Source organism: Gavialis gangeticus, unplaced genomic scaffold (genome assembly GCF_001723915.1).
Source record: "Gavialis gangeticus isolate Ggan-Ray unplaced genomic scaffold, GavGan_comp1, whole genome shotgun sequence".
NCBI classification, from domain to species: Eukaryota; Metazoa; Chordata; order Crocodylia; family Gavialidae; genus Gavialis; species Gavialis gangeticus.
The window spans coordinates 101,779,403-101,804,895 of record NW_017729025.1 but is presented as its reverse complement, the minus strand read 5'-3'; the positions used below and the strand labels follow the sequence as shown (position 1 = coordinate 101,804,895).

At 40.4% G+C, this 25,493-nt stretch overlaps 1 protein-coding gene across 1 annotated transcript in view; it reads left to right on the top strand.

The window, feature by feature from the left end:
• EXT2 (exostosin glycosyltransferase 2) overlaps positions 1–25,266 on the top strand; it is a 108,888-nt gene extending 83,622 nt beyond the window's left edge. Inside the window, exons 9-13 of the mRNA XM_019519361.1 lie at positions 3,042–3,208; positions 14,006–14,149; positions 15,202–15,330; positions 16,474–16,556; positions 24,351–25,266. Coding sequence (XP_019374906.1) covers positions 3,042–3,208; positions 14,006–14,149; positions 15,202–15,330; positions 16,474–16,556; positions 24,351–24,489 — 662 coding nt within the window. The 3' untranslated portion in view covers positions 24,490–25,266. The remainder of the gene's footprint in view (positions 1–3,041; positions 3,209–14,005; positions 14,150–15,201; positions 15,331–16,473; positions 16,557–24,350) is intronic.
• Positions 25,267–25,493: the final 227 nt, after the last annotated feature.

Genomic DNA, 25,493 nt, shown 5'->3' with positions numbered 1-25,493 from the left:
TCAGGTCCCTTCCGACCCTAAAAACTATGAAACTATGACTGCAGTTGAAAAAAGGACAGATCTCTTTTTGCCTGAAACCAGAGCACTAAAGGAAGCCTGGAGGCTGATTCCATATTGCTATAGAATTGGAAGTCTGTGCAGTGCATAAATTATACTCCCCTCTCTGCTCTAATCATCACTGCAGTTAACAGTACCACCATTCTCCCCACCACGGTAGTAGAGATCATCTTAAACTTCTCTTTCTCTCTTGAGGAGTAACATTCTCGTGTTCATGCAGGGGTTTGGACCAGATGACCGAGGAGGTCCTTTCCAGCCTTGTGATTCTGTGATCTTTGTCTCACATCTCCAGACTGTATTCAGATTCTACTGCTGCTTCCTCCACAGTGTTTCTAAACCTGAACTTTATATCTGTCCAGACACTGAAACTGTTGCCTAGACTTTTAGCATCTCCCGCCTTGGCTGCTGACAATTTCCTCCTCATCCTGACATTCATATTATCCATCACTCAAAACACAGCTGCTAAGATCGTCTTCTGTCCTCCTTTTTGGACAGCCGTGCACAATGCTTTGACTCTGTTGGCTGCCCATTTCCTGCTATATCAAATTCAAGCTTCTGGTCCTTGTTTTCTAGGACTCATTAAATCTTCACCTTCATAGATTGATGGATTTTAGGGACACAAGGGACCATAAAATCATTTATTCTGAACTTCTGTGTATCATAGGTCCCTAAAAAATACCCAGTTATCCCTGTATTGAGCCTAGTAACTTGTTTTTGGCTATAACATACGTTTGAGAGAGGCAGCTGGCCTGGATCTGAAGACACCAATGAGATGGAGAATCCACTGCTTTCCTTAGTAATTAATTCCAGTGGTTAATCAATCTCACTATTAAGAATGTATGCCTTATTTATAGTTTGAATTTTTCCAGCAATTAGTTCTTATGCTGTTCTCTTTCATAGCTAAAGAATCTTTTAGTCTCTGGTGTTCTCTTCCCTGGAAGATGCTTATGTGCTTTAATCAAGTCATCTTTCATTTTTTTTTAATTGGTCAAATAGATCATTCAATGAAAGGATGCCCTACTACTTGTACACTTCCGTATATTGTGCCACTCCCTCTCCACCTCCATTTCAATAATAACACCAGTTGTAAATATCTATTTGCCTGTTATTCCACAAATACTTCTTTTGTGTTCTGTACCCCGTCTTAACCCTCCTCCAGTTAGCCCGTGGGGTCAGTAGTTTTTTTCTGTGTCATATGCTCCTTAAGACCAACCTTGAAGGTAAAAGGAATCAGAAAAACAATGTTATCTAGACTGTGTAGCAGGCAAGAATAGCTACTATTTAAAAGAAGCAGAAGAAGAAAAAAGAAAAAAAACCTGTCAAATGATTTCTCTCCAGTAAGCAGCTTAAAATTGGAATAGCCACTGGTGATACTCATTTACATTAGAAAAAGTGTTTGGTTATACATGAAGGTTTAGTAAATGAAAGTTTTTAAACTTTAGTTCTGTTATTTTATACTTGTTAGCATAAGTTCTCATTATTTCTTAAACTGTCTGATGATGTAAAAAGTATTCTTTCTGTTGGATGTGTGTGTTAATATGATTTAACTGCAAAAATTCTTTTTATAATAGTTAAGGCACCATATTGTAAATGTAGGATTGTAGGATCATAGGAAAGTAGGGCTGGAAGGAGCTTCATGAAGTCATCTAGTCCAGCCCTCTGCTCAAGGTGGGATCATCTCTGACTAAAACCATCCCAGGCAAGTGTCTGTTCAACCTGGTGTTGAAAACTTCCAAGGATGGAGAGGTAGCCTGTTCCAGTGCTTTACCACGCTCATGGTGAGAAAATTCCTCCTTGTCTCCAACCTAAATTTCTCCTGCTGTAGGCTGAGGCCATTACTCCAAGTTCTGTCTCTACTGCCACAGAAAAAAGCCCATCTCTATCCTTCCTGTAATTGCCATCAGGTATTTGAAGACTGTTATCAAATCCCCCCTCGGCCTTCTCTTCTCCAGACTAAATAAATCTAGTTCTTTTAGCCTTTCCAAAGCTTTTAATCATTTTTGTTGCTCTGTGCTGGTCTCTTTTCAAACTGTCCACATCCTTCTTGAAGTGTGGGGCCCAAAACTGGCCACAGTTCTCCAACTGAGTCCTCATCAGTGCTAAATAGAGTGGAAGAATCACTTCCCTTCATTTACAAGTGGCATCCTTTCAGTATAACCCAATATGCTGTTGGCTTTTTTTGCAACAAGAGCACTGTTGGCTTATATTCAGCTTAAGGTCTACTGTAATACATACATACATGAAGAACTCCAAGCTGTAGGTTTCTCATAGTAAAATGACTTGCTACAGTGACTTGGATATACTTTTTATTGCTAGTTAACCGATTATGTCTAACTAAGATATATTGCATAGTGTGATACATTTTTTCCACCTTACTTGTAGTGCTGGGAATATCTAGAAGCTTATAGGAAAACCTTTTCCACCTTTTCTGTATTTTGAGATGTTTTCAGTTGCAATAAATTACTTGCTTTGATATTCTGACACATGATAATCCAGTCCTTAACTGTTAATGGCAATTACTACTTTAGCTGTATCTAGGTTTCTCATTGATGCAGTAAATATAGCCTCTGTTCAGAGTTTACCGTTTCAGGTTTTTTATGACCTTGCCAAAATCCACTGTAAGTGTTTACCTTGGCCCAGCTTCCCATTTCTCTGTGGAGTTCCTGTTGGATAAAGTATTCTTTTTCACTTCCTGTCCTAAAGTGTTTGATAATGCTGCTGTGACTACCTTTTGGTAGTGGGCAAAGTAAGGCCCTGTGTATAGCTGTTTGTAAAGCACTCTAAGATGATTAGTACTGTGGAAGTACAACAGATTCTCTTTCCCTCTTTTCATTTTTTGCCTAGTTGGGAATAGATGCAAATTAAACACCAAAACCTTTTTGCACAAGAAGTTTGGAGTGGAGAATAAAATCACAAGAAAGAAAGGGAACCTATCAAGAAAGAAACTCTAATGGTTACATATGTATGCTGATGTTTCTCCCTAGATTCTCTGTGGCCGAAGATTCGGGTTCCGCTGAAGGTGGTTAGGACCTCAGAAAACAAGCTTAGTAATCGCTTTTTCCCGTATGATGAGATTGAAACAGAGGCAGTATTAGCCATTGATGATGACATCATCATGTTGACCTCAGATGAACTGCAGTTTGGTTATGAGGTAAGATGTTTGTTCTTTTCTGTCTCCAATATGCTATCAGACTAGCAGCATACATCTGTATCTTAATGTGGGAGAAGGGGCCAGATGACCTCCTGACACAAATTCTAGATTCCGTTGACTTCGGTTAAGCAGTGCTGATTTATTCCCACTAAAGATGTGGTCCAAAAATCACAACACTCTTAAGCTTATGAAGCTTATAACTTTTGAACTAAACTTTTCATTTATTGTGAAATTCTTTTCCAACAGAAAATATGTTGTCAGTGGCATATCAGACCCATGAGCGCTGATTTTGTGCAATTTGAACAGTAATAGCCCCTGGAGGGTGGGAATAAGGTCTGTCTCCTCAATTTAAGTAACTTCTATTGGCATGAGATGTCATGGAGTTTTTGCCAAAGTTAAATTGTCAGGTCTGTCTGTGGGAGAGTTCCATAGTAAATAAGGTTCACAGATGTTTCCATTCTGCATTACTGTCCAACTCTGATTTGGTGGATCTGGCTGCTATAATTTATTCTCTTCCCAATAAAATAAATACTTGTGTAGGCTAAACAACTGAAAATAAAATAATGGTTCTCAGTAAGCGTAATACTTGACTGCTTTAACAGATATCAGATGCTGATGAAGGCTCTCTCTTACTAGTCTCTTGGGTCAGTGGCCAGCAGTTGGCCCATTGTGGATGGAATACCTTCCTTATATCTCTTTTCTATATGAAATGATGGACAAGGCAAGGTCCAGAGGTTAAGTATTGAGAAGTAGGAAGGTCTCCTGAGGAAAATTGGCTGTAAGCCCAGGTGGCTTACAGTGAAACTGGGGATTGATGGGGACTCTTAAAAGGACAGGGCACATGGCTGAGAAGATGAGAGCTCAGTGGTTGTGTCTGCAGTGAAGGTATCAATAAGAAAAAGAATAAAAAGTCCAAATCAATTAGTCGCAGCATTACAAGGTGGCAAAAGCTTTCATAGGCATACCTGATATGTGTGCCAAAACAACTGTCTGTTTAAATGGCACAGTTGGCTTCCTCACATTTCAGTTTTAAAGGAGGGAGTGGGAGGTTAGTTAGATTTAATTTGTCCTCCTTTTCCTATATTTGAGTATATGCCACAGTATATAGAATCTGACATTTACTGTAATACTTTTGTATTATGAAGTAAACCAAAGGTTTTTGAGAAATAAAAGATTACTAGTGTTTGAGATTTTCCTTTAAAACCATGTCAAAAAAACTTTGTTTTTGTTGGTTCACACTTTTGCAGCATCAGGAGCCCAAACAAAATGACACTGGGCTTAATATGTGAGAGCCAGAAAGTGAAACAGAGAAGCTAGTTTTATTGCCCAAATTGAGGGACATAGTAAAATGCAAACAGGCCAAAGGGTAGAAGGTAAATTAAACCCTGGAATTTGTTCATTCTTAATAATCTAAAAGGCTGTCGCTAACAAAGGGAAGGATTTTTGTCAAGATGCATAATATTTTTTTACTGTCCCTTTAATGTGAATATGTATGAGTAAAACATATTTGGAGGAGAGAGACAGATGAGAGAAACTTTTAGCCAGCAAATGGTTTTTGGACTCAAGAAATTACTTGGGATAACTTTAGACATGCGTGTCTTAAACGCAAACTCAAAGTTTTGAAGTTGTAGAGACAGGGGTTTAATCTGCTACATGCGTCTCCAGCAGGGAAATATCTCCCTTGCCAGTATATGGTTATGGATTAGTGCATGAAGTATAAAAGGAAAATTAAGAGAAGATAAGTGAAAAGTGGGGTCTCATAGGTCAAATGAGCTTTTCTATGCAACGTTGTCTCTCCAATATTTGTCACCATGGCTGAGCCAAGGTCAGCTCCATCACAGGGACCTCTGTTGCTGTTCTGACCTTTTCAAAGCTTGTCTATGCAACAGTGCTTAAAAAGGTTTGGACAACAAGGTGGTGACAGCACTGTCAGCAATCTGAGTCCTGTCTACTTTACTGCTCTTAGCTACCAGCTGAACTGGTGATAGTGACAGTGGAAAATTTCTGAGAAAAAAATGGTGCTAACAGAGCCAGTGGATAGTGTGCAGTGTAAATCCTGCCTCCGTTGCCAATTTAATTCTCATGTCACTGTAAGCCTGGCTCAGATTGAACAAAAATGAACTCGTAAAAAATAAAATCGTTCCTGAAGTGATTTGAAATGTTCCTTGGCTTCTAGCAGATGAGCTTTGGTTGTTCTTCAGCAACTGGTCGTGAGACTCAAAAATAAGGAGTGCAGATCTAAAAAACCCAATACTTTATACTTGTTACAGGATTCAAACATGCCACCCATGTAAAAGAGGAAAGTACAGTGCTTATGGGGAAAACTAAGGCAAAGTGAAGTTTAAATGACTTGACTGAGTTGACAGTACAGTGTAATTAAGCTGCAGTCAGGACTCCAAATGCCCTATCTCCAGGTGTGGTCACTGGACAATTTATTTGTCTGCTTTGGTCTAGATGCTTGGATTGTGGGACTGCCTGAGTACAGCTTTCATGGTCTGTATTGTGAATTTTGCTGTTTGGATACAATCTTAGTCTGCTATGCACATCAAGCCATGTAAAGCTATTGCTTTTGCAGCCTTCTGAAACTGTAAAATCATTTGAAATGAATATGCAGCCACACAGATGGAGAAGTGCCTTACTGAGCAGGGACAGCTGAGACAGTCCCAAGGCTAGCATGGTAGAGTATATTTTAAGATTATTAATTCTGTAAGAAAAAAAATGCTGAATCATACACAATGATGGCAACTTACTTTATTTATCCAGTTCTCCCTCTCAGGGAATATGGGTGATAACATTTATTTTTTGTGACCCAGAAATTGGGGGCTGCAGATTGATCTTCTCTGGCCCTCAGTGTCTTTGACTTTCTTGACAGGCCTAAGCTGGCTACCAGATGTTTAAATTGTCCCCAGGCCTTGATAATTTATTTATATGTTTATGTGTCTTACCAGGAAAGTATCTCTTGAGCTCTTGACTCATTCGCAAGGTAATCCAATGGGAACAGTAGCAACTTATAATGTTCCTAGAAAGTTTTCTTTTAAAAGTATGTCTGCTTCAGTCTTGAGAAACATTTAGAAACATGACATTTAAACTTTCTTCCCTTCTCCCCTCATCCTTGAGACTTTGTTTTTAAACATGTGGCAAAACCCCTCGGTCACAGGCTTGTCTGGATGTATAGAGCAGGGTCTAAAAAACCAACTTTGATCTCCATACACTTTCAGCCATAAAAAATTATAGTAACACTCAAAGTGTCAGGCATTTTTTACTTGTTAAAAGGGAGCTGCTATAGTATAGTGATTTACTGCTGGTGTAAAAATATTGGAGCAAGCAGAAAAATAGTCCCTGTGTGCTGCTTTTTTAAAGTAGCGTAAGAATAACTACAGTGTTGTGTTTTTTCTGAAAGAGGATCTCTCTAAGAAGTTATGCGACAATTTCACCAGTTCACGGTGACGCTAAGAAAAACTAAATTACTATGCAATTAGGGCTACATAACCCTTTTTACCCATGTATCAGTCTTTGTTATTCCCATTTTGAGGCAAATTATTCCACTGAGATCCAAACAAAATTAATATATATTCAGGCTATTATGATTTTAAAAAATCAAAGCAAATATATTGCCTGTTTATGTGCTTGTTTTTTGGAGCAAATCAGGAGTAAGTAGTCCAACCATTTGCTTGCCAAGAAGATTCACATATCATGTTATAGTCTGGCAGATACTTGCCACCCTGTGGCAGAAACCGTGCAAACATTTTTATTCAGATTAAAAAGTTATTTTACAAATTGGGGATGTGTGAAGTATCTGTTATTTCCAAATGGATTCCTGATCCTATTGTTTTCTTTAATAGCAACACTGGTGAGAGAGGCCAGACTGGAGGAGGGTGGTGGGGCAGAAGAGAGCGTATGAACTCATGGATTTAATAAATCAGTTGCTAACAGTATTTCAGTTGCAACTTTTATCCTCAGATGAAATTATCCTCAAAGTGCTCTGAAAAACAAAGGTATCGAGGTTGTAGCCGTTATTGGTCTAGAAGCAAAAGGAATCAAAACTTGTGGCAGAGGTGATATCTTTTATTAGACCAACTAAATATTTGCAAAGAAAAATTCTTTACAGGCAGTTCTCAGACTTATGACACAATTGGATCCTGAAAACTGAGTCTTAAGTCAAAACGTTGTAACTCGGAACCGATTTTCTCATAGGAAACAATGTTATAAATGCGGGATTGGTTCCTGAACCAAGGCCCGATACCCTGTTTTCACCAAAAATAACCCAGAACTTTGTACTCAGTCAATTATAGATTAGTAACATAGCTACATTAATGTATTTATATTGTAAATAGCAATCATATTGATTTGGAAGGACTTCTTTGAGGTGACTTTGCTGGACTTCTTGAAGGGTTCTTGGCTGGAGTCTTCTCAGGAGTCTCGTCTGCTTTCTTAAAGTGTCCAAAGAAGTTTGGACAGATGTTCTCCAGGGAGATGGGCGATGCAGTGAACTTGTTCGTTGGTGTGGCGTTGCGTCAGATCAAACGTTGTAAAGTCAAAACTGATGTCAAAGTTGAAATGGTGTCAATTTATAAACGTTGTAAGTGTGAAACATTGTAACTCGAAACATTGTAAGTTGCGGACTGCCTGTATTTGCAAGCTTTCAGTCACAGGCACCCTTCATTAGTCATACGAGATTGCAAAGATTGTAAAAGCTGTCCTGGGTAGAAATATTCATTTTCATTTCTACCCAGAAGAACGTTTACAATCTTTGCAGTCTCCTAATGAAGGGTGCCTGTGCCCAAAAGCTTGCAAATAATTATATATGTTTTGCAAATATCTAGTTGGTTTAAGAAAAGATATCACCTCTGCCATGAGTTTTGATTCTTGAAAAAGAAACTCACTTCAACTGTCTCAGGAATAGGCTGTGGTGTCTGTTCTGATAGTGTACAGCAATAGTATACACTGGTTTAATCCAGGAAGTAAAGAGCACTATATGCAGAGTAAGATGAATGAAGAAATTTTAGCTAAACAGAACAGAATCACTCATTTTTGGAATTAGGTTTGGCTGCTAGGATTATAATTATTTTCTCCTCTTAGTGCTTGTCTGTATGCTCATTCACATTTTGGGTGTGTATACACCTCAAGCACTCAAACTCAGAGACTTTTGTGTTGTCTCTCCCCATGGTCTGCACCAGTTGGGGAAAAGGGCAGTGCTTACTTTCTACTCCTCAGATTCTCAGTCACGGTTACCTATTTCTGAGCTGCTTCAGTCTGTTTAGATCATGTTTACCCTACAATCCTATGAGAGGCCTTTTGCCCTCATTTTTGTGTTAAATTTTTATACCCACTGGGAGAGTTACTCACTTCTGTTCTAATTTTTGCTGCTTCTACTTTTTCCCTTGGTCTTGTTGTCATCTTCGGGGAGCCTTCAGATTTCTTCTCATTTCCGTCTTACAGCTTTTCAGTTATGTGCAGCTCTTTCTTCATCACATCAACTAAACCACTTGTAATTTCCCCCCCAAAATTCCAATATTTTTTCCCCTCCTTCCTGTTATCCTAGCTTTTCGTAGGCTTCTCTTAGTTCTTTAGGACTGAAACTGTGGCCACTTTGCAATAGAATTATTCTCACTATGAATGACTGTTATTGTTTAGAGAAAGTCCATATCCACTGGAAGTGCTTCATCTGTAAGTCTTTCATGTCCTGGACTAGAAATAAGCATGAGGTTATAGACTCCAAGTCTGCCTCCTTGGTAAGCTCATAGTTTTGCTTTTTGATGCAAGACACTTTTGGCTGCAGAACGTCTAAATGCACCACTCCTATTTTGAGGTGATTATTTTCCTCCTCTGAAAAGTCCTCTGCTGAACACAGATCTGGAGAAAGTTATAGAGATAGCTCTGTATCGCTGGGTTCAACAAGAGACCTCTTTCACCATCTCCATGACCTTCTTGTTCGAGATTTCACAGACCCAACAAAGCTTGATGACATTCTGGCACCCCAACTCCAGGTTCCATAGAGACCAACCAGAAAACAAAGACAAATGTCAGAGGCACTTTACAATGTCATTTCTACCATCCACTTGCAGCAAATCTATTGCTGTCATCCTGTCTCCAGTCCAAGAACCTCAACTTGCATGCTTCCAATGAGACCCAAAGAGCCTCAACCAGTTCCTGCTGTCTGGTCTTGTCTGAAAGGTTTTGTGGTTCATGCGGTGCCAGTCTGCTTTGTGATTCTGAGCACCGTAGTACTTCAGCTGGTACCACAATCTCCTCTACTCTCCCTACCTTTGGTTATGGACTACTGATCCATCAGACCCACAAATACTGACCCTGCTAAGAGAATCATCCCTGATTTCAAGTCCATTTGCTCTGGTCATGGAGGTCTCTTCCTTAGATTCTTCTTTTGGCTCAGAAGATGACCAGGATCCCACAAATATGTTTGGACTTTACCAGAGGTATTGGACTCCCTCTTGGAAGTAGTAGCAGACTTTTTTGCCCCCTCTACAAGTCCATGGGTTTCCGGCTCAGTAGCTGCAAGGATCTTTTACTCAAGTCCCAGTGTTGTCCATTCTGGCAGCAACTTGGGGCAGCTCATATTGACCAGGCTGCTCCTCTTCAACTTTTACTTCGAAGTCTTTTTGTATCAGGGAGGTTCCTCAAATCTAATCTTCAGGATGAGGCAATTGCCCGAGAAAGTTGGCTGGCTGCTTCTGTCCCAGCTGATACTAGTGTACGCCCTTCTGCAACTTAAATGGTTTTCAAGACTTTGTGAGATGGATTGCCCAGATGTTGCAAATTGCCGTGGAAAAGATCAGTGAGCCCTCCCAAAAAGGGCAAGGATTGTCTGGTAAATATCTGCCACTTCTTGGCCTGACTACATGGAAGGGTGGACTAACAGTATTAAGTCCTTTGCAAAGGCGCTGAATTTTTACAATCTCCCTTGACCTTCCTTTCTTGTTGCTGCAGCCAATAAAAAGGCAAAGTAGCTATACCTTTGATGCATGCAGTCAGAGCTGTGAAATGTCTTTTCTTCAGGGAGATGTCTCCTGGAAACGGAAGTAACTTTCTTGCTGGACCAGTGTTCTCTGACATGGTTTAAGGACCTATCTGGTATATTCAGAAGAGTTTCATTGGTGACTGTTGAGACAGATGTGTCCTTCTAAGGATGGGGAATATATATTGGTGTGTTTTCTTATAGGATCTCTTGTCTTCCAGGAGCACAAAGCTCCATGTTGACATCCTTGAGATTTAGGTTGTACACAGAAACACCAAGCATTTTGCACCACATCCTGAGGCATTGCATTCAGATAATGATAGGTAATACAAGCAAAATGTTCTACATCAAAAAGGAGGAGAAAAATCTTTCCCTTTAAGTGGTCAGTCTCTGGAATTAAGTCATCTGTCATCAGATGCACATCTCAGTGGTGCACTTTCTTGATTCTCACTATACCAGAGTGAACAGTGCCAGCAGATGCATCTCCCTGCACCATGAAAAGGAAATCAGAGAATCTGTCCTTCAGGTCATTTTCTGAGATTCTTGCTACCTAGAGACTGACTTCGGACATCAACAGCAAGTGCTGGTCTTTCTGCCCTAAATACTAGAGGGGAAGCAGGGAGCACTTGGCCCAAGTTCACCCATTCTGTGGGTCACGGAGACTCCTTTTTGGGTATACTTTTTTGCCCATATCTTCAATTCCACAAGTGTTGCACCATAAAAGCCAGGCCTCAGGGATATTGGTCATAGCGGTGTTGGTCTAAAGACATAAGCAGACAAAACTCTTGGGGTAGAAGCTATATCTCTTATTAGACCAACTAAATAGTAGCAAAAAAAATGTGAAACATGGAAGATATAATTAGCTGTTTTGAAATGAAAACTTTGCAACTGAGCAAGGAAAGCAAAATTCAGCACCCTGCCTGCCATCTGACACCCAGGTAACCAGCCTGCTTCAGCCTTTGTCTGTGCTTAATTTGCATGCTCACACAGCAGCTTTATACAAATGGCCTTTTCCACCCAGGGGGACCCTACCATCTCTCAGTTCCTCTGTCCAAAATGAAGTTTCTTTTTTTATCTGGGAGAAATTTTATATTCTTTAAATTCTCCCTTGCCTGAAGAAGGGTGTTTCGGGCCGAAAGCTTGCGAGGAGAGAGAAATTTTTTGCTACTATTTAGTAGGGCTGTGCAAAGCTGATTCAATTTGGCGGAGATTTGGCCCGATTCGACAGCCGAATCTCCTAATCGAATCAGGAGTCCCTTTAATCTCTCCGAATCGAATCAGAACCCTCCGACTTGATTTGGAGAGATTCGAAGAGATTTGATGATTCAGACATAGACATAGCTTTATATATTTTTTTCTACTTACCTCAAGATGCCAGGTGGCTTGTGAATGCTAAGATGGTGGGACAAATGGACACTGATCCAGTCTAACTTTCCTTAGCCTAAGAGAGGTGACAGGATCACAGACCAAGTGGAGTGGATTTTAAGCAGGTTAACACATGGAAGCCAGTCATTAAAGGACAAAATGGATGTTTAGTTAGTATAAACCTCATTGACCCCACTGCTATTGTGAAATCTGCCCAGTAAACAGTAGCTAGTTATAACTGCAACAAACTGACAGTTTCCAGAGGCCCAGTAAGTGTAGTAGTAAGTTCTGCAGTGGTGCAAAGATGGTTGTGAAAGTCACCATCCATTAAAGTTGTCTTTTTCTTTGTCAAGTGAAGTTTTCCAAACCTCACTTCAAGAGCAGCAAAACTAGAAGGAATATGAACCAGCCTTTCCTGTGTTACAAGGGCACAGCAGTCCCTTGGGAAACGGTAGTTGAGTTTAATCTTTCCTTCAGCTGCCTCCAATATGCATATCATTCTTCATGCAAGGGTTCTTAGCTCTGCGTGTTACAAGTCTGCAGCATTCTCCAATCCTTTTCTGAGCCTCAGTAGCTTATGTTGCAAGCCTGTGTGACAGATGGGGAACTGGTATTTTAATAGCAGGACTTTTTAATTTCAAATGTAATTGTTAAGAATTTAAACCCTGGGTAGGGGGCAGTAGGACTTTGAAGGGAAGGAGTAAATTATATATTTGCTTCTCTGCTGTGCATTAACATTTTGGGGGCTGATGGTGTACTTAAAAGTTGCAATGTAATTTAAACCTCTCTTGGTTCGGTCCCTTATCAGCTGATGACTCTGAGTTATGACAGCTTTTTAAGAGTTACTTTTCTCTCTTTAGCACTGCAAAACTTTGAAAGCAGTTCTTTGCCTTCAGTTCCTTCTAATACAGAGTTCGCTTACAGAGGATAAGTCTGAGATAATGTCCTATAATTATCTGGAAAGTGTGACCTTCTAGTTAAGGTACATACCTGAGAGTCAGATCTGGTTTCCTTTCATGATTCCTGTATGAGTTTTGGTAAATTTTCTCATCTGGAAATTTGGGATTATAATTCTTTCAAGGAAATTAATTAACATATGTAAAGTAGGTAGACTTTTTGGATGAAAGAGGTTGTAGAAATTCAGACTAGTGGTAACATACCTACAGTAGAAGTGTATAAAGAAATTAGTTACTGGTTTTATCTTTCTTACTTACACTTAAGGAGAGTTCTTAAAGTCCAAGTGCTATATTTACAGTTCACTGGTATGTAAAAAGTGCTATAACTAAGGGAATGGACAGCAGATAGTATAGTGAAATGTTCAGTGCAGTGGAACAGCAGATAATCCCTTTTGCTTTGAGGACAGCTTCAGAATGTATTTTTTCCACATGGGGTAGAAGAGATTGCTTATGGAATAGAGATGAAGTAGCTTGGAGAAAAAGAAAAAGTATTCCTTGTTGACATGGTAGATGGGGTGAAAGTTGGGCTTGGATGGTTATTTTTATGAATGACACCCCCCACCCTGCACCCAGCCTGAATCAGAAACATTTGGAACCTAGGGCCATATATGCTAAGGTTTTCTAGTCAGGCACAGTGTTTCTCTGATTGGTCTGATGCTTGTTGTGTATAAGAAAAACTGTTGTGAGGTTAAAATTAGTAGTAGGAAAATTAAAAACTACCTTAATTACTGGTCAATAATCTCATATATCTAATTGCCATTCAGTCCTAATGAATAATTTTGAGCCCCGTATCCCTTTTCCCCTCCTGGAAGTTGTCCAGCATTTATTGTGGCCAGAGCCTAAGGTTGCCTTAATGATGCCCTCTCCCTGTTCTTGTCCATTTGTGTTTGATCCTGCAGTCAGCTGTGGAGTAATGTATGAAGTGACAAGGATAGTATCTTGATTACATCCAGATGCTTGGAAGAAGTCAAGGGCAGAGAGGCCTGTCATGTAGCAACGGATACAGCAAACTGCCCATTATAGAATATCAGATATAGATATAAAATATGCCCTATAGTTTTGAAACTTTTTCCTCTTAGAGGGATTGGCTAGACACACAACCATTCCTGAAAACAGTTGAGGGTTGTAGTCATAGCTACCATGTTTAATGAGAAAAGCACCATGTTAGTTGTGCTTGGCTCTCAAACTATGTTAACTCCTTCTGACAGATCAATTGTATTCCCTTCAGCAGGAAAGTTAGTGCTGTTTGTGTGTCTTTTTGCATTAAAGAGTCATGCCCACACTTAGAAATATAGGGCTATTTTAAACAAACTTTAAACTTCTCTTATGTTTCTTTCCATGCTGTCTCTCATCCTTGAGGATTGTTACCTGTGGGATTTAGTGAGGTGGTCCAGGAATTACCTATAATTCTGTTTTCTATGGGTAGTCTTGCTGCATCCTCTTGACTGGGTTACAGTGCTGCTTGGACCAGGAATGTCTTAATATGGCTGTTAATCACTGCAGGTTTGGCGGGAGTTTCCTGATAGGCTGGTTGGATATCCTGGTCGCCTACATCTCTGGGACCATGAGATGAACAAATGGAAGTATGAGTCAGAATGGACCAATGAAGTCTCTATGGTGCTCACAGGGGCAGCTTTTTATCACAAGGTAACAGGGATATCAAAGATAAATGGGAAGTTAGTGTATGTTGCAACATGCGACGCAGTGATATAAAGGGATTTTATGTCAGGCTAACATTTCTGATGACCTTTCATTTCAAGCATTCATTTTATTTTTCAGCCTTTAGTTATTTATAATTAACATTGCAATGTTTTAAAAGGCATGTCATTTAGAAGACAGGAAAGGCAGTTGTACCTGGGTTTTTAATAGGAAAAGCATGAAAAATGGGTGTGCGTTTATATGGTGATGGAGTCCACAGTATGTTAGGCATTGTATACATATACAGGAAACTGTCTTCTTTGCTCCAAAGAGCTTGTAATTTAATGTATAATTTTTATGAAACGCTTGGCTTCTATTTACTATTTTCAAATGCCTTTCTCAATTGGAAAAAACCAACCCTCTACTATCCTACCCTGATTATAGCGTAAGAGACCAACTGTCATACGGATCAATATTTTTTTCAAAGAGTCTGTCTCCTAGTTAAGTATCTAAATGAATTGGCCAGATTTTCTGATATGCCACCACTGCCTAATAAGAATTATCCCAAGAACCAGTTGCTGATGTTCTGCTCTCTTGCCCCTGCTACACAGACAACCAGTCTGCATCCTACTGTATTTTGAAAAGCTGGCTATTCCATGAAACTAAAGTAGAATGTATTTAAATACTATAAATTGATGGGATTTGTTATTACACGGTGAATGAGATATTTTAATTAAAGCTCTGAAAGAGGAAAAATAAATATTGAGAAATTTCTTATTTCATGGTGTGAAGGAAAAGTAATTGTTATGCGCAAAGAAAAAAACATATTTGTGTGCCTAGCAGCCTAATGGTGTCACTAACTTGACGGGAAGCATCATCCCTTTCACTTTATGGTGAAGTGTCCTAGAAACAGCTGCAATGGCTAGACTCTGAGGATCAAGGTTTGTTCACATGCCTTTCCTCAGTTGTCTGCTGTTCCCAGTGATTTTACTATTTGCAGGCTTACAGTTGCTGTAAGTGTATTTAAAGCTGCAGTCTTCTTTCTCCCTCTTATCGTGCAGTATTTTAACTACCTTTACACCTACAAAATGCCTGGAGACATCAAGAACTGGGTGGACGCTCACATGAACTGTGAAGACATTGCTATGAATTTTCTAGTGGCAAACGTTACGGGCAAATCGGTTATTAAGGTGGGATTTTTTTAGCAATTTATGTTTGTTGAAAATGTTATAAAATATAAAAGATGTATGCGTGTGTTTGGTAGATTTGACTATCCTCCTTTTATCTGTTTTTTTTCCTTTCTCATTGACTTTTACAATGATTCCCACTTTTCTTTCCTCAGTAGGAATGGTCCTACTCGGTGAAACTAGCACGTCAGTTGGGAACATGAGGTTGTGTTCCCTGTTAGTTACTGGTGTTCACTGTAGCCAAGTAAAAGAAGATATGGAGAGGGTAGATTCAGTAATAGGAAAAAAATATTTAAGATTACCAGAGAGAGAAAATTGGCAACTATCCCTGGCCCTGTCTGTCATGACTGACAACAGCTGATTTATAGGAATGTTAATTGCAAGAATGTTAATTGTAAGATCAGTTTTAAATGAACTTTTTATCCTTGAATTAATTTCCGGACATGTTTCGACACGTTTTCAGGTCTGGACATTTGCTCTGTACATTCATTTCAAAGTGTGTCAACTAGGAATGAGATTTAGAGGCCGCCAGGCATTACTTCAATTAGCGAGGTCCACTTTCCTGCCTGTCCATCATCATTTACTGGGACTGGTAGCTGCGTTTCCTAGAACAGTCTTTAGAAGATAAAGTATGTGTTTTTGCTGAAAAAGTTTCTGAGCCATACAAGGGCACTGCAGAGTAATTTGGCACCTCGGTATGATTGGAGAGTCTTGCAGAATTTGCCAGTCAACTAGTAACTCGAGTGAGCAAAAGAGCGTCTGTTGGATTAAGGTTACGGTGAAGTATGGGAAGCTATATTTCATCGCTGTTATGGCTGCAAGAACAAATGGTGTTTATACAGGGACCTTGGCAGTGAGAAAACAGTCATTAAACAGGAATTAAGGAGCTTGTCATCGCCACTTCTTTTCAGTTACAGAAGGCAAAACCCCTCCAAGCCGTTTTTATTGGGCCCCCGTGCATTTTGCAGTCAGCCGGGCCAGATGAAATTGAATGGAGGAATGGCGTGGCTTTTTATTTTCTACCCTTTGGAGAGAGCTCGGCTTACACTGCAAGCATGTTCAGAAGTATTGTGCTGTTTTCTGGGCAAGGGGATTAATATCCCTTCTGTTGACTATGATGATGATGTCTGTCATGCCTTTGTGCAGGTGACCCCACGAAAGAAATTTAAATGTCCAGAATGCACGGCCATAGATGGGTTATCGTTGGACCAGACGCACATGGTAGAAAGGTGAGTGAACCTCCCTTTGTTGTCGCAGTTGCCTCCTTGCAGTTCCCAGAAACCGTTTTTTGTCTCTTCAAAATTTAAACTACAGATATCCCTTTTGGATTCCTCAGCTCCCCAGTTGCCACACAGATCCAGTCAGCCCAAGTGTGGGTCATTTGTACACTGGTTAATGGGACACTGCAAATGATCTCCAGTGAAAAGTAGGCTGCTTCTGGGAAGGGTTTTGGAAGGTCACCAAATTTAGCAGCTCTGCTATAAACTATAGACTGTATGTATGAAATTCCGTATTGATAACAGGTATTTCTAAGGCAATCATTTCGTTCTATCGTGGAACTTAAAATGTAATGCACGTTTGATTTTGTTTTTTAAACTGAAGCTGTTAATAACTTATCAAAGAGCAATTGATTAGTAAGGATTAAAATAACTGAAAAAGCATTAGTAGCGCTATAACTGACTTTTGAACAATGCCTTTCCTCCAAAGATCTCTAAACACGCCGGTTCTACTACTGAGATGGAAATTCCTGCACAGTTGAACATAGCAGCTGTTAAACAGTGGGAGCAACATTATTCTCTAAGGAGAATTTAATTTTGCTAGGCAGTATGTAGCTGGGAAGTCAATATTGCAAAGAGTTGAGGGCAAAATAACTTGGAGTAAGCAAGCATGCAATTATTGTTTCTCATTCTGCAATTGCCTGGTGTACCCGTGGCCAAGATGCTTGCCCCTCCATCTCAGTTTTCAAATCAAAGAGAGAATTTACTTGCTTTTTGTGAAGTTCCAAGATTATCCTTTTTTTTTAATAAAAAACAAAAACCATCTGAGAACGAAATGACTTGTTACTTAATAACTGAAATTTAGCCAAAAGCTAGCAAACCTGCCTATCCTCAGCATTTCTTCATAGGGTCCTGAAGTGGCATTTCCCCCTTAGGCCTGTGTTCTTTCCTTCCAAACAATATTGGTGCATACTTCTTGATGTTCAGACTTCATATGTTAGCACTCATTTTCACTTTAAACTCATTCTCACTTGCGCTAAAAACTCTTCCAACTATACAGTTGGTCCCACAAAAGATGTTGCCCCCAAAAAGCCCTTTGTCTCTTATGTATTTCCTGGACTATCATAGCTATGACATCACTCCAGTGAAACCCATTCATATTCTGAGGGTGGGATAAATGTGAGGAACAACAGTGCTTCAGGAGACCTGCAAAAAGAGTGACAATACAAAGTCAAGATAGGCATTTGTTTGTGGTATGGTAGAGGCACAAAATCAGCTGATGCAAGTCTGAGTTGTATGCACTGATCACCATGGTTTTTCTAGTCCCATTTCACAGGGCTCTGATAAGACTCCTTCTGGAGTGTTGCATTCTTTTGTGGGCCCTTTGTTATTAGAAATATATCTTTATGCGTATTCAGTGAATAGCTGCAAACATTGTTAATAGCCTGGATAGATTGATTTATGAAAAGAGGGTGAAAAAAATCAAGTATTTATATCGGGGACCGGCACTGTTTTTGGACAGAGTCCCAAAAACACCCACAACCTCGACGTGTAAGATGTTGGTGAGCCGGGGCAGATGGCGGGGTGGGCAAGGGTCACAAGGAGCCTGATCCTTGTTTTGGCAGTGCAGCTCCAGCCACTTCCCTGCCATGCCACCCTGAGGCATATCCATTGGGCAGAATAGTTCCACGTGCCACATTCTGGCACGTGTGCTGAGGGTTGCCTACCCCTGACTTATATAGTTCACATGAAGGATGGTTAATGTGGGACAAAATAATTTTCAGGTACAGAACACTGTAAATATTGGGAATGGTAATTGATTTCTAAGGGGGTGGGACAAGGGTATATAGATTAACTTAAGGAAAGGAAAATGTAGGATGAATATCAGAAGATACTTCCTAACAATAAGAGAGATTATCTTGTAGAAAAAAATTCTTAAGATATCAGTTGAAAACTTTGGGAAACATAAATGTAATTTGAGTGAAGCCTTAGAAAATGTGGTATAGGTAACAATCCTGTATTGTCTAGAGAATGGACTAGATGAGCCTAGCATTACTCTTTCTCTTTATATTGTAATACCCCGAAACACCATTCGTGGACTGGAATCTGATTGCAATTGGTACTTTAAAAACACACACAGAAAAACAGCCTTTACTTACAAGAGAACTATAGTAGGGACAGGATGCCAGATGTATAACAACTTCAGTATCCCAGAAGTGTTGCTATCATTTCAATGAATATATCTTTAAATGTGTGATTTCCTTTCCTCTCATATAAATTTCCACCAGCAGAGGCAACTAAGCTGAGAAAGTGTCACATTAATTGCTAATCCAAGTTGCTTATTCCCTGACTGTATGAACTACAGATTATCCAACTAATGGAGAAGGGTATTGCATCTATACCTGAAAAAGAATATACCACACATTTTACAGCTCTTTGCACTTCATTTTCAAGTTTGTTAATAGGGTAATTTTGAACAAACCCAAGTAGCGTAAACTGTTACTTGCCATGTGACTATGAGCCATTGTATCTAGCAACTTCCATGATCCATCTAATCCCAGTTTATCATTGCTTGCTTTGAGTTAGTGGGAACTAGCTGAAAATCTTGAAGCTTATCCATTTTTTTTTTAATGGGATACTGTAAGCTACCTATTTGTTTTAATAGTGTAATAAACTACAACAACTTTTGGTGCAAGTTTCCATTGACTCCATAGTGACTAGAACTGTACTTTGGTTTGGGTTTAGGTTTTATACTTCTGATTCATGCAGACACTGGTCCTATATATTAACTGCTTTCTGCTAGGCCAGAGGACAATCTGGTTGAAGGGACTGCTTATAACAGGCAACCCAGAACACAAGTTAGAAGAATAACTTACATGATTTAACTGTAAATTGCATAAATCACATTATGTAAATGTACATAAATATTTAATGTCCACTGGCTATAAGGAAGCCGCAAGGGATGAGGCTGAGAGTTATAACCAAGTCCACCTGTAACTAGCCAAGTTACCAAACTCCTGGTTTCTTGCCATTCAGAAGTTGTGACAAACATATGACTCTTGACATAGAAGTCAGTAACAGGCTTAAATGTCCAGCAGTCAATCTGGTGGTTGTTAAGGGCATGTTGAAGAGTAAAAGTAGTCAACCTCTAGCTCACAGACCAATCTGGCCTGCCAAAATATTTCATTTTGCCTGTGAAGTTGGGACATCTGTGGCAATTATCTGGCAAAGGGAAGCCGTAGCTAGGTTGTTAGTGCATCAGTGACAATTCAGCAGCGGTGGGGGGTGGTAGTGGTGCTGGCATTAGGTAATAGTAGAACAGAAGCCTGTCATCAGACTGAGCTTTATTAATTTGTCCTGCTCCTTATAAAAGGTAGCCAGCCCCTGATGTAGAGGACTGCTAAGGAAGGTGCATCGCTTTTCAGTTTTGAGTGTCAGGCTCAGAATTAGCAAAGGGAAATCCAGTTAACAGCTCATGGTTGTTCAGTGATTTGCAAGGATTTGGTGATCTCTGTCATATTCATTGAGGAAAGGTGTTCACATGAGAACCCCCCCTTAATTGGCTCTTTGCTGCCAATCCAGACAGAGGCAAAGTGATTAGAAGAGGGAAACCTAATGTCTCCCATCCTCACCCCAGAAATTTATTATATTTTTGGCCAGGGTTTGAAGTACATTGCTGGGAGAGCTTTGAACTTTCCCTGCTTGTAGGTCTGTGGCATATATGAGATTTAAATCTCCAGGACTATCGAGCCCTATCACCAAAATGCATTAAGAGCCTTGAGTCAAGAGTCTCCATCCTATCCTGGAGTAACCTTTGCTTTGAATTGTTGGAAAAGCTTCAGGAAGGTCTTACAACACTCATGTGCTTATTGGCAGCAGTTAAGTAACAGGTTTCCTGCCTTTAGAAGCTGCAAATCTAACCCGAAAAGAAGAGGTCTAAATGAAATCTAGAGGGAAATTGAATGTAGGTTAGTGGTAAGTGAGGCTGAGCTGCCTCTACAGCAGAGTCACCAGTAGTATTTCTTTTTAAAGGCAAAGGGTTCACTATAGAAAGATCATTCCCTAAAGAGGGGATGTGCAGTCATCTTGCTGACATCAGAGAAGCAGAGAGAGAAGCAATTCGAGGAAATCCACAGAATCCTTGATTGGCTTGGTTTGCTGCCAATCTGCCAGGGGGCAACAGGGCTCTCATGTTTTTTGATTCACAGAAACTTAAATCCATGTTGAGCACAATTACATGTTGTCAGCACTGCAAGTTAAAATGAATAATTCTTGGAAGCAAAGCTGCATCTGTTAGTTTGAATTTGCAGAACTGTGAAGACAGCCAAGAAAAATACTCACCGTCTCTATGAGATGACATATCATCTTAGCTTCCTAGCTAATGCTTTAGGTGTCCTTGTTGTTTGTGGTGGCCTACAAGTGGCTGGTCCCATAAAAGCAAACCAAACTTGTTTATGTTGGTGTGGGAGAAGAGAGCACTCTATTTCCCTTAGACACAGTATGTGACATAGAGCTTGCTCTCTCTCTTACTCACACACACAGTGGGTTCAAAAATGGAGTTCTTGAGCTTCATTCTGAGGTTTGCTGGAAGTGGTTTTTGTAACTTGGCTAGAGTTGATGGATCATAAAGGATTTAATGTGGGATTTTTCATTTTGCCATTTATTTACAAATGAAATGGCTTTCTTGGTGAGTAAAAGTGTTATATTAGCAGTCTTGTAGAGCAGCATTTCTCAACCTGTGGCTCATGACCCAAAAGTGGTTCAGAAGAATATATGAAAGGGTCATGAGCAAACTTTAAAAATGGATTCTCTTTTAAAGGAGAAACCTGTGGGAAACTGTGGCTTTTCCTTTGCAGGCTGGCAGAGCTCCAGCCTGCAAGGGGCTGCTTGGAGGGGGCCCCATGCCACACACTGGGGGGCAGTGGGTCAGGACCAGCTATCTATGTTTACAAATGGCTCCTGGTACAAAAAAGGTTGAGAACCACTGTTGTAGGGGGTATCCCCAACATAAACACAGTAGAGCTGCACCCTGTTTTCTGTCTTTACAATTCATCTTTGACCTAGGTAAAATCAGAGGAAGGAAGAGGACAATTTGCCTCTAAGGCCCATTTAGTTTTCATTTTCTTCTTTGCCTGCCATTTAGCCCCAGTTGCGGTAGTGGCTTTTCTGATAGAGACACCTGCCCACCAGCCAGTAGACTTGATACAAATAATTTGTCTCACACAGGCCACCAGACAGCTGCTATATTACAATGACTTTCAGTCATGATTTGCCTGGGTAGGATTTGAACCAGTAACCTAGAAGTGAAAGGCCTTGTATTATTCCATAAACCACTGAGGGACAGCAGCTGTACAAACTTTTCTCATGCAGTTCTTCTAGTGCGTTTACCTCCTGACCTGTGAACTTTATGCTCTTCCCTCTGCAGGGCTCCAGTGCGCAACTTAGTTTACACTCCTCAGCCATGTTTTTCAAATGTAGCTGGATGTTTTGGGGAGCCTTAGCTGTGGAGAGCGGATGGTGCTTCACATTATCTGACAGCCAGGCGAATTTTAAAGCCTCACTTCCCAAACTGGACAAGTTTCTGCCCTCCAGACTGCAGCTGCTTCTGTTGCAGCCAGTTCTCTTGCACCCCCTGAAGCTTCCCTTCTTGCCAGTTCTCTTGTGCCCCCCTTCAGCCACTGTCGATGCTGTTTGCCGGTAGCAGTCACTGGCAAGGGAAGCTGGCAGCAGAGATAGTGGTGACAGCAGCTGAAAAGGGAGGGCAAAAGAAGTGGTAGTAAGGGAAGCAGTGGCGGAGGCAGCTAACGTAAGGTGTGTGTAGGTGGCCGAAGTAGAGGGGTGTAAATCACCCCCCACAGGAGCCTTTTGTTCCCCCCCACACATACACATTGGGTGTGCACCACAGCGTGGGAAATGCCATTTGAAGATGTCAGGTTGAGCATACAAAAACTGAGACACCAAAAATCACTTCAGATTCCTGGTCAAGGTTTTCAAGCTCACTGCTCACCACGCTGCTGTAGTCCTGAGCCTCCAGTCTTACCCTTTTCCCCCAATCCACATCACTTATGACCTAAAGAAACCTTGGTGTTCCAGATTTTGGACAGCAAATTCTGTGTATGCACTGCAGTCCTGACCTCTTAGTTCCCTTGCTGTTCCAGTCCCAAGCAGAGTATTTGTGCCAGTTTATCAGGAACGGGTGTTCTGATGCACACACGTTGTTCCCATATTACTCTCCAAACTCTTTTTCATTTGTTTTCTGCTGTGAAGATTTGAGCCCGAAGGGTGGAGGGCAGAGTGCACACCAGCTGTTCTACCTAGCTATCAAGTGCTTGCAACATTAAACATTTTGTTTTAAACGTGAGCAGCATGGTTATTTTCTGGATGATTTTTAAACTGGTACGAAAATAATTGTTATAGATTGAAAACAATTCTTTGGAAACAGAGCACTTTAAAAGCCTTGGCTCTGTGTTTTAAATTGTTTACTCTCACTATAGTCGGAGTGGGAGCCAGTGGATGGCTTGGAAGATGAGGAATTAATTTTGAAATCCAGTCTTGAGGTTCCATCTACTTCAAAAGAGTTTTTGGGTGGTGCTGAAGCAGTCTCCATCACAAAACTGTCACACTTAGTTGGTGTGATTGACCAAGTCTGCTCAGGAAAGCTATCCTGGAGACTGAATGACCCTCCTAACCCTTAGAGGGGGTTGGGAGTGAGCAGGGGGAGAGTGGGAGAGACATTCAGACTGTTTGCAGCATATCAGCCTCTGGAACACAGTCCTAGTTTGCTTTTGGTAGACAAACAGCTTGTCGCTCTTTTGTCTGTTCCTTTAATTTGTGAATCTCAAAGAACTAGCACCCCATTTTCTTGTGGGTTACTCTGTTTCTTTGATTCTAGTGTCTGAAACTTTTTAACTGACGGTGTTGAACACGCAGCTAAAATTAGCCAAGTGTAGGTTGAGAAAGGATTACCCATGTTTTTCTTACCTTGCTTCCCCAATTCCCCAGTCTTTTAGCAGAGGAGTTAAGGGGCTCTGTCAAGTTAAAAATCATGTTTGTTAAAGTAAACAGCAAACTGCTCCCTTTTGCATTGTTATTTACCCCTTAAATTACTACAACTGAGACAATTACCAAAATTCAGATATATTTTGACCATTTTTATGCTTTACCATTCAATGGTACTTGATTTAGACAATTAAAATATGTCAGCTTCACTTTAGGATTCCTTCCCCCCGCCCTTTAAATTCAACTTTGTTTTTAGGTTCCCAAGCACAACTGATGATGCTTCAGACACCCTAAGGAGAATGTTTATTTTTTTAAGCAGGGAAAACAGTTTCTGATGGAGTTTAAAAGAAGAAAGGAGAAAAATCTTTCTGTAGGTGTTCAGTTTCCTGACTGCTTAGTTTTTGCAAAACCTTGATTATGAGCCACAATAACCCATCAGTAGCCCTTTAAGGGACATGTTGGCAGCTAAGCTGTCCAGGTTTACAGCAAATATGTTGTTTTAAGAATGACTGGAATTCTAGGAGGAGGGAGAAGGGAAGCTTTGACCTCCATGTGCACATGTGCTGCTGGCAGCATCTCCCTGCTCTTCACTGTGATTAAATGAATAAATCAAAGAGCACCAACTTTTTCCAATCCCCCTCTGCAGTGAGGCTCCCTCTCCTGTTTCCCAGCAGCTAGGATAAATGAAATATTTCCAAGAATGTAGGAGAAGGTTATTAAGCTCTTTTGAAATTGTTTTGTTTGGGGTGGGAGCTTGTCTGGCATGATCTTTGGGCCATGCAGTTACATTTTTGTCTCTCTTACCAGATCCGAATGCATCAATAAGTTTGCCTCTGTCTTCGGGACCATGCCTCTGAAAGTGGTAGAGCACCGTGCAGATCCTGTCCTCTACAAAGATGACTTCCCTGAGAAACTGAAGAGCTTCCCTAATATTGGCAGCTTGTAAAAGGTGGTTACGAGACTAAAAAAATGCAAAAACAGTGACTGGTGCTAAGACAAGCTCAAGGCTCTGAAGGAAAATGCAGAGAGGGGGCTTTAGCGTGAGCAAAGGAAGATTGATACCAGGCTTCTGGTATACCTGTCCTTCCTGCACAGTGTATAAGACTGTAATGCAGAGCCATGGAGTTCTTTCCTTGTTGCACATTTACACGGGATTGACTCTATTTATGGTTCCACTGAAAATGCCAGTAAAATGCCAGGAAAATCCCCTCCCCCTGAGTGGAGGCTGCACATCTGGAAGAATAAAACAGCATCTTACTTTGTAGGGGCTAGCTGGCATGTTTCATCTCTTTTAAACAGTCTCGCCCTTCTTTATTTTAGTGCATCTACCAAATATGAGAGCAAACTGTTTTTAATACTGGCTGCAGTATCCAGCCTGTTTTTTTCCATGAGGCTGCCTGCATCTGTTGAGATGAGTTGTTGGTTTTAAGTAATTGTGCAACAAGCTTTTCTGACTTTTTAGGCTTAGGAAGATAAATGTTTATTTTTTATTTAAAAAATCACAAGCTTTTGTTGCAGGGCTTCAGGGGCTAAACATTTTGTATTAAGTGATTGCAATGAGAGTTGATGCTGATGGCAGCCAAGAGGGACGTTATCCTTAACTTAAAGATTTGTGGGATATACTTTCTGTCACTACACTTCTTTCCTATATATGAGTCTCAGGTTTTCTACTGTTGCTGTAGAAGATAATTTTACCTAGTATAAAATGCAGTCCTTTTTTTTTTTTTTTTTAAGGAAAAACACGTCTTAAAGCTTTTGCTTTCTCTTACCAAGACAGATCAGTTATTGGTTCATACTCATACAGCACATCCACATACTGGAACAGCCACTAAAATGTGATCCTCATGTGTATGTATTTCTGAGAGCAGGTTAAAATAGGCTCTTGATTGGGATGGTTTAGTCAAAGGTGATCCTATCTTGAGCAGGGTGTTGAACTAGATGACCTCCTGA